Source organism: Papio anubis, chromosome 17 (assembly GCF_008728515.1).
Source record: "Papio anubis isolate 15944 chromosome 17, Panubis1.0, whole genome shotgun sequence".
Classification (NCBI taxonomy): Eukaryota; Metazoa; Chordata; class Mammalia; order Primates; family Cercopithecidae; genus Papio; species Papio anubis.
In genome coordinates this window covers 47,863,630-47,873,542 of record NC_044992.1, presented here as the reverse complement: position 1 = coordinate 47,873,542, position 9,913 = coordinate 47,863,630, and the positions used below count along the sequence as shown (strand labels likewise).

Below are 9,913 nucleotides of genomic sequence, written 5' to 3'. Positions count from 1 at the left end.
ATATATACAATTTTTATTTGTCAAAAAAAATTTTTGAGACAGAGTCTCATTCTGTCACCCCAGCTGGAGTGCAGTGACACAATCTCAGCTTACTGTAACCTCTGCCTCCCAGGTTCAATAGATTCTCTTGCCTCGGCCTCCCAAGTAGCTGGGATTACAGGCGCCTCGCCATGATGCCTGGCCAATTTTTGTATTTTTTAGTAGAAACGGGGTTTCACCATGTTGGTGAGGCTGGTCTCAAATGCCTGACCTCAAGTGATCCACCTGCCTCAGCCTCCCAAAGTGCTGGGATTACAGTCGTGAGCCACCACGCCCGGCCTTATTTGTCAATATTTTATATTTCCATAATAGGTAGAGTTTTTAGTAAATATATGTGAATTCCCGCCCACTAAATACCTTACTGATGACTTTCACCTGAGCTAAACCACAGTAAATTAAGACAGAAGAAATAGTTCCTTCCAGGTTTGCTTCAGATTTTGCAGGGTCAGGAAATAAGTTAATGTCTTTCCAAACTCCCACAAAACATAACACCAATTAGGGGTGTGCTCGTAATTATCAAAATGGATAAGATAAGGCAACTCTCCCCAGTCATAAGTGTCAACAAAATATGATGCACATGTCAGCCAGAATGGAAGTTAACTTCCCTTGGGAAACAGTGGCAAGAGGAATTTAAAAATAAAAACAAAAACCTATTGGTTGAAGAACCAGGTTGGGGAAATAATGATTACAGTTCTATTCTCTACTTATGTAGAAAAACTTGTGACAATAAAAGCAGAAAAAGTCTCAGAAACATCACAGCCTGCCTTGGCATAATAGCCCAAAACCATGATGCCAAATTTCTATTCAGTAATGAGCTGATGAGGTTTATCTTCTAAGGATGGAAGTGAAGAATGACTCACCCAACATTTAAAAATGTAATAATGAACCTGACATTGCTCCACCCAGACCCATTTCTCAGATTACCACCGACCTGAGGGCAACTGCCCTCCTACAGGAATGAGCCCAGCAAAGTGAGTTACTAATTAGAAAAAATCACCCAATTATGCCAACTTGCTGAGACTGGCAAGCCATGTTTTACTCTATGTAGGCAGAATCTCATTCAGAACACACTTGGGACTTGCCTATAAAAAGGCAAACAGAACCATTTAGACAAGAAGGGACTCCATTCTAGCTTTCACGAATACAGCTCTGCAACGTGTCTGCCCTGATACCATGTCTCTTCGACTTTCCAGTGCCTCCAGGAGGTCCTGTCCTCGTTCCACCACAGGATCACTCAGACTCTCTGGTGGGGGAACCAGCTTTGGGGCTGGAAATGCTTGTGGCATTTCGGGGATTGGAAGTAGCTTCTCTTGTGCCCTCGGAGGCAGCTCATCGGGAGGAAATGCAGCGGGAGGCAATCCCTGTGCTGGCTTCACTGTGAATGAGGGGGGGCTCCTTTCTGGCAATGAGAAAGTGACCATGCAGAACCTCAATGACCGCCTGGCATCCTACCTGGACAACGTGCGTGCTCTGGAGGAGGCCAACGCTGACCTGGAGCAGAAGATCAAGGGCTGGTATGAGAAATTTGGGCCCGGCTCTTGCCGTGGTCTTGATCATGACTATAGCAGATATTTCCCGATAATTGATGACCTTAAAAACCAGGTAAGAAATCATACTTCACAATCATTTTCATGTACCTTTATTTCTAAATTTTGTTTTCCTTTCTTTATTAAATTCTAAAAACATTTATTGTTCCTACTTGTGATTTTTTTTTTTTTTTTTTTTTGAGAAGGAGTTTTGCTCTTGCTGCCCAGGCTGGAGTGCAGTGGCAGGATCTCAGCTCACTGCAACCTCCACCTCCTGGGTTCAAGAGATTCTCCTGCCTCAGCCTCCTGAGTAGCTGGGATTACAGGCGCCTTCCACCACACCCACCTACTTGTGATTTCTTAAAGAGAATTCCAATTTAGCATTGGAAATAAGCATTAAGTAGATTCAGTTGGTTTAGTTCATGATAAAAGTCAAATTCCCATTTCTAGATCATCGCTTCCACCACCAGCAACGCTAATGCTGTTCTGCAGATCGATAATGCCAGGCTTACAGCCGATGATTTCAGACTCAAGTAAGTAGACTGCCAGAGTGAAATGAATTCATGGCAATTCATGCAAAGCATTACATCAAATTTGCAACTCTTATTCCAAAACTATAACACACTTGAATTTCACATAAACAGGATGTTATTACTTTTTTATGCTTTGACTATTAAATACAAAGCGTGAACTGCTATTAAAACTAGTTCTTTTTCTGTCAAATACTGCAAAGTAGAAACAATAATAATTATTATTATGCAACAAGTTTTGAAAATGCCTCTTGTGGCCAAATCTTCAAAATTCCGGAATTCTAGCATTTGTCATTGATCGGTGACTATGTCTCCAACCATGTGACAAATTAGGAAATCATTAACACTCTTTAAGGTACGAAAATGAGCTGGCTCTTCACCAGAGTGTAGAGGCTGATGTCAATGGGTTACGAAGAGTTTTGGATGAAATAACCCTGTGCAGAACAGATCTGGAGATTCAGTACGAAACCCTGAGTGAGGAGATGACTTACCTCAAAAAGAACCATAAAGAGGTAAGAGCTGGTCATCTACATTTTGCTATCCCTTTGCAGACACTGTGTACCTGACAGGAGATAATGTACATAACCTCTCATATAAAAAGTTGGTGCTGAAGACACATTGTCAGACAGACATGAGGGCTGAGCTGTCTCTTCAAGAGTCGAATTCTTTGTACAGATTCACCCTTGCTCTCTCATCAAGTTTCCTATGGGAAAAAATAAAGGAATCATGTTTTCCAGACCAATCAGGGTTATAAGAGGAGTGTTTGGCTATGTAATTATAGCTAAGTTAAAATGATCTGCTTAGGAGATTACATCGAATTAGATAAAACAAATATAAAATAAATGTACTTCAAGGACATCCTTAAACTGGAAAACTAGATCTAAATTTCTCTATGACAGTGGCAGATTTAAAACACTAAAACATTAACTTCATACATGCATTAAGTATACAAACGTAACACTAGTACGTATTCTTTATAGATATGGCTGTAAAAATAATGAGAATGAAATTAAGCTATTACACCAGAATTTATACTTAATCATAAACTTCTGAAGCGGTCACTGTTGGAAGTTAAGTTCCAAATTTTATATTGCAGTAATTACATCTTTGGGATTGCTTTCAGAGGTGCTGTTTTCCAAAAGGGAAAAATCTTTATCCTTTGAAAATAAATTTGATATTTTAAATAGCCAAAAGACTTCTATGGTCAAGCCAAATGCTTAAAACAGAAGATCAAGCTAAGAATCCTACTTGATTAGTCATGAGGCTGTCTTATAAATAAAACTACTTGAATAACATTGATTTGCCAACGTGGATTCAAATATAGTTACAGAACATGGTGTTTAATCCATTTTTGATGAATTAAAAGCAATTGATTTTTGATTTTTGTAATGCCTCACTTACAGGCAACCCTATAGATATATATATATACACACACACACACACACACAGAGGCAAATATATATATATAATCTTTTTTTTCATGCTTGAACCAGGAAGTTTTCACTAAATCCTCAGAAGTAAAAGCCACATCTGTAGATCGGGAAGACATAGGGTCAACCAGGAGGAAGGACAGCTGGATTAGCTGAGGGGCTCACTGCAGGAAGGAATGAAAGCCTTAGTTACCCTCATTAAGACCAATTCATGAATGGGGAGGAGAGTTTCTGCAGCAGACAGAAGTTGATGGGTGGTATTCCAGTACACACAGTCTTCGCTGTGATGCCTGCCATTCAGAATCTTAGAACTGACTCACACATTCTAACAGCTTGCAGTTCAGACAGGGTAACATGTAGACTTTGGCTGCAAAATAAATTCCAGCTTCCACGATGATAATAATCATAATAACCAGCATTCATTTAGCATTTATGTGCAAGGTAGTATAGAGTCATTATTATTATTAGTTCTTTGATTTCTTTTAACAACTCAGGGAGGATATTTAATTATCCTCAATTTTCAGGTAAGCAAATAGAAACTTAAAGAGGTTAAGCAACTTTCCCAAACTCACCAGCCACTATAGGGCAGAACCAAAATTTACAGAGAGATTTGTGTGACTCCAAAGTCCAACATGATACTGTAATGTCCCTGTATAGACTTAATAGACAGCTGGGATTCTTTAGAGGATGATGTTCGTCCCTGAGGGGTGCACACATACACACACACACACACACGCACACACACACATTTATTTACTTATCATCATTTCGATGGTTCAGAATTATTCAAACTCAGCCCTTCAACCATGTTCATGGCTGTGTTCAGGGTGTAGCTGAGTTAAGACTGCATCAAAGCTGGCCTCTAATGAAATGAAGACCAGTCCACAAAGGTGGAGAATAGAATAAGCAATGGAGGACCATTCATTTTAAATGTTTAAAACTTTCATTTGGAAAAGGAATTAAGACTCATTCTGAGTAGCAGAACTGAAACTGATGAGTTTAAGTTATAAGAACAGGAGTTTGGCTCCCTATAATATAGAACTCTGGAACAATTAAAACTCTTCCAGAATGAAACAGGCTAGTTCATGAGGTAGTGAGTTCACTGTCTTTGAGAATTAGGTCAACAGGACAGGAAATATCAAATGTGGTGGGAGGGGGTCAATGCACAGCCTGGGGAAAACCAGACAAACTCTAAGTGCCCTTCCAAAGCTAAGCTTCTAGACCTTCCATAAGATCCCTGCAGAGTTGAGCTGAACACTTTTCTGCCTCTAGGAAATGCAAGTTCTGCAGTGCGCAGCTGGAGGCAACGTGAACGTGGAGATGAACGCAGCTCCCGGGGTGGACCTCACAGTTCTACTGAACAACATGCGAGCTGAGTACGAAGCCCTTGCAGAGCAGAACCGCAGGGATGCAGAGGCCTGGTTCAACGAGAAGGTGACTCTCCTCCGGAAAACAATCCCTTTGCCTGTTACTGATATTCACGAAACTAAGATTTGCTCCTTCACTTATGTCATTTCAGAGCGCCTCCCTGCAGCAGCAGATTTCTGAGGATGTCGGAGCCACAACCTCAGCCCGGAACGAGCTGACTGAAATGAAGCGCACTCTTCAAACCCTGGAGATTGAACTTCAGTCTCTCTTAGCCACGGTATGAAAAGAACAATTTTTTACCATCCCCCAGGTCATCATGTTAGATACTTGCCAGCTGGTTTTAAAAACCTTAACAATATTGAAATATATATTTTTACAATTGTCTTAAAACATAAGCAAAGAATAGGATTGTATAGCTGACAGCTAAAACAACACGAATGTCTTTAGGTCTATTCTACCAAAAAGAAGAATTTGCTCATTTTCAGGCAGTATCACAGTCTTAACTATGTGTCCATGTGAAATCTAAAACAATTATATGTAAAGTTAACAACAGGAGAAAATCATACATCAAACAAATCCCTGCGTAGCTGCATATCCATCTCAGGTTCTCTTTATTGCTTCCTGACAGAAACGCTCCCTGGAGGGCTCCTTGACGGAGACCGAGAGCAACTACTGCGCGCAGCTGGCGCAGATCCAGGCTCAGATCGGGGCCCTGGAGGAGCAGCTGCACCAGGTCAGAACCGAGACCGAGGGCCAGAAGCTCGAGTATGAGCAGCTCCTGGACATCAAGCTCCACCTGGAAAAAGAAATTGAGACCTACTGTCTCCTTATAGGAGGAGATGATGGGTAGGTAAAACAATTTGCATGGATGGCGTAATATACTGAAATCTGCTTGCAAGTTAGATCCCACTTTCCACTGGAAAAGTGGACATAATTTGGCTGCATGCATTTATCATCATGAATACTAAATATTAAATACAATACACACTCGACTGCCAAAATACAAATTAACATCTTAACAAACCAATATGCAGCAGGCACCGAGTTTAAGGTATGAACATTGAAAATATCACTTCTAGAGTGAAAAGAATAAACGGGAAGCTAACTGGAGTTTCAATATGTGGACCAGGATTCGGACTCTGGAAATGGTTTCTGGAGCTCATCACTCACAGAATCCTGTCTTCATAGCACTGATGAACTCCCATGGGCACAAGTCTGGGAGTCTAGAGCTCAGAGTTGTTAGGAGCAGGAAGCTTCCTGAATTCACAACGAAGAGCATTTCATCACCCCAGAAAGTTCTTCTGTGCCCCACTTCCCTTGGCAGTTACTATTTTATCCATTCTTGATGTTAATATAAAAGGAATCATACAGGAAAAAAATCACTTCTTAACACTGAAGCAGAACAAAAACATTACAATCTCAGAGAAAACGCCACTTAGAAAAAGTATCTTGTAATTGTCTAACTGCTGAAGCGATCTACGCCGCTATTCCCCACCTATCATCAAACCCTCCCTCATTGACTAGAGTGATGCTTCCACATGTAAATCGTTACACAGCTAAATACATTTGTCACAATTCATAAACCTGCAAAACTTAAAAGGGAGAATTTCAACCCAAGTTGTATAAACACATCCAGTGGCATGCCAGAACTGCTGTTAGCATCTCATGACAGCCTCTTCCGCACGTCTCTTCCTAACTCCTCACTTAGTGATGTCACTTGGTAACTTGATATCAGCAATGGAGAAGGTATTCATACCTCTACAGAAATCGGCAAACACTACAAATCAAATACTGGGTTACACAGTTGAAACTACCAAAGAGCTAAAGAAAACCATATGGTGAACCTAGAATTGATGGGGTTCTCTCTAAATCACCCTCTTTCGTGATGTTTTCACAGAGCCTGTAAGTCTGGAGGTTACAAGTCTAAAGATTATGGATCTGGAAATGTGGGAAGTCAAGTCAAAGGTAATTAAAATGAAATCTGTTGTTATGCTATCCTACTTTTTAAATTTTCTCAACTTTTATTTTAGGTTTGGGAGTACATTGAAAGGTTCGTTACATAGGTACACACGTGTCATGGAGGTTTGTTGCACATATTATTTGATCATCCAGAAATTAAGCCCAGTACCCAATAATTATCATCTGTGCTCTTCTTCCTCCTCCCACCCTTCCCCCTCAAGTAGAACCAAGTATCTGTTGTTTCCTTCTTTGTGTTCATAAGTCCTTATCATTTAGCTCCCACTTATAAGTGAGAACATGTGGTGTTTGGTTTTCTATTCCTGCGTCAGTTTGCTAAGAATGATAGCCTCCAGCTCTATCCATGTTCCTGCAAAAGACATGATCTTCCTCTTTTTCATGGCTGCATAATATTCCATGGTGCTTATGGCTTTATCCACTCTGTCACTGACGGGCATTTAGGTTGATTCTTTGTCCTTGCTATTGTGAATAGTGCTGCGATAAACATTCACATGCATGTGTCTTTATGGTAGAATGCTTTCTATTCTTTTGGGTATATATACCCAACTACTTCATTTTTAATGCATAGCTTGATTGATCTTATATTACCATAGCTTGGTAAGAATACACACAATAAAGATTTGTAGTAGACACCATATGTGCTAGATATCTAATGTCAGTGATGTGTGCTAATTTTAAACAAAATAACATGTCACCATGTTTTTTCCTAACCAAATAATCAAAATTATTCACCAAAAATGAGTCTAAGTATTTGTGTTTCGTGCACAGTTCATTCTATATGCAAATACTATTATTCCTTTAAATGATACAATGTTTTATTCATTTTTAACTCTATAAAATCTCCTTTTAATTTTTAACTTTCAGACTCAGCCAAAGCCATAGTGGTTAAGAAAGTTCTTGAGGAGGTAGACCAACGCAGCAAAATACTGACCACCAGGCTCCACTCCCTGGATGAGAAATCTCAAAGCAACTAATTTGAGATGCAGCAGAGAACGTACGCCACATGCCCCCTGAGAAGAAAAGGCATTCTGTATCTGTCCAGAAAAATGTGCATGTCTAAGAAAAACGTCTGTCCTGTTGTCTTTCTGTTGTTTTCTCTTTCTGGGCAATCAATAACAGCATCTCCCCATTCATCTGGAAGAATGCCACACACAAATCCGATGACTCATTTGATTATCCTACAGAAATCTGTTGTCAATTCTTTGTATTCAATAAACCTCTTCTTTAGCAAGTTATCATTGGTGATATTGTCTTTAGAATGTTTATGTGTGCAATATAAATATGTGAATACGTAATAGCTTTTATTTATATAAGAACTCTTTTAAAATAATAGGTTTCTTCATAGATTTTCATCAGGCTTACCCTATCATTCAAACTGAGACAAATTCAGAAAGAATAAAAGTACTTTTATTTAAATCCCCAATCTGCCATACTTTGACATACTAAGAAGCCTATTCCCTTTAATAATAACTAAAATGTATATATTTCAGGTTCTTCATCTGTAAATGGGGATAATAAAAGTAGTTCTTTCAAATGGTTATTGTAAAGATTAAAGAAATAAGTTATTGCAAAGTGCACTTATGGGATAAGCATTTGATAGATGCTAATATGTATTTTTAATACTCAATATTTATAATGATTAATGTTCAATCTCATTTTCCTTTTGGATATATATTTTAAACAGTATTCCAAATGTAATAGAGGTTACAGCAAAAGCTTTAGTTTAGAACCCAAATTATAGGAATAGAGCCATCCACTTCTACTACAAAGTTGTAGCTGATGTTTATAACTCTTGACCAACAGATTTATCTCTACTAAAGGGAAATAAATTAGATTAATTAAAAACATAATTTCCTCAGATCAGATATTACCTCTAGATATTTAGTTGACCCTCTATACTGTATGGATGGATTGTCCATATTATAAACTATTCAAAAAAATGGGTTTCAGCCTCTATGTGAAAATAGAAAGCAGAAAAGAAGAGTCTTTTAAGTGTGTTGTAATTATCCCTGAATTGTTTGTATTGCCTGCTTCTGATACAATCTTAGCCACAGGCCTAATTATGTTTCCCATTAGATTATGTGAAACAAAAATATTACAATCTCAGAGAAAATTCCACTTAAAAAAAGATATGTTGTAATCGTCTAAGTGCTGAAGCAATTTATACCACTCTTCCCCACCTATCATCAAATCCTCCCTCAATGATACGGTTTGGCTCTGTGTCCCACCCAAATCTCATTTTGAATTGTACTGCCATAATGCCCACATGTTCTGGGAGGGACCCGGTGGGAGATAATTGGAATCATGGGGGCATTTTCCCCCATACTGTTCTCATGGTAGTGAATAAGTCTCACAAGATCTGATGGTTTTATCAGCGGTTTCCGCTTTTGCATATTCCTCATTTTTCTCTTGCCATGTAAGAGGTGCCTTTAATCTCCTGCCATGATTTGAGGCCTCCCAGTTATGTGGAACTGTAAGTGCAGTTAAACCTCTTTTTCTTCCCAGTCTTCATCAGCAGCGTGAAAATGGACTAATACACTTATTGACTAGAGCAATGATTCTCAATGTAAATCGTTACACAGCTATATATGCCACGATTCATAGACCTCAACAACTTAAAAAGGTGAATTTTAATATAAGTTTGTAATACACCCTGTTGTGTGCTAGAACTGTTACCATCTCATGGCAGCCTCTTCTGCATATCTCTTCCTGACCCTCCATTTAGTGATATCACTTGGTAGCTTGATGTCAGCAATGGAGAAGGTATTCACACTTTTGCAGAAATTGGCAAACCCTATAAATCAGAAATTCTTCCTCCTCTGAAACCTGGTTATTACACATTTACCAGCACATCACTGATTGTACTCTAACAAAGATGACTTTAAAAACACACACATACACACACACAATGGTTAATCCCTTTATATACACAGACAGAGAGAAAGATAAATACATCACTACCTTTCTTAAAATCCTCCAGTGGGATTGCTTGAGCCCAGGAGGTTGAAGCTGCAGAGAACAGTGATTGCACCTTAGCCTGGGT

General features: G+C 39.0%; 1 protein-coding gene across 1 annotated transcript; it reads left to right on the top strand.

Moving 5' to 3' along the window:
• The first annotated feature begins 287 nt into the window (after positions 1-287).
• KRT25 (keratin 25) lies at positions 288-8,105 on the top strand. Its single transcript, XM_003912981.3, has 8 exons — positions 288-1,641; positions 2,016-2,098; positions 2,451-2,607; positions 4,798-4,959; positions 5,045-5,170; positions 5,522-5,739; positions 6,791-6,858; positions 7,735-8,105. Exons 1-8 carry the CDS (start codon positions 1,213-1,215, stop codon positions 7,842-7,844), a joined length of 1,353 nt encoding a protein of 450 aa, XP_003913030.2. The 5' UTR covers positions 288-1,212; the 3' UTR covers positions 7,845-8,105.
• Positions 8,106-9,913: the final 1,808 nt, after the last annotated feature.

What these genes read in the sequence shown, in the direction of transcription:
- KRT25 (XM_003912981.3), top strand. Translation starts at nt 1,213, where the DNA reads ATGTCTCTTCGACTTTCCAGTGCCTCCAGGAGGTCCTGTCCTCGTTCC. An exon ending in TTGATGACCTTAAAAACCAG is followed by an intron (nt 1,642 to 2,015) that starts GTAAGAAATCAT and finishes TCCCATTTCTAG; the next exon opens with ATCATCGCTTCCACCACCAG. An exon ending in GCCGATGATTTCAGACTCAA is followed by an intron (nt 2,099 to 2,450) that starts GTAAGTAGACTG and finishes ACACTCTTTAAG; the next exon opens with GTACGAAAATGAGCTGGCTC.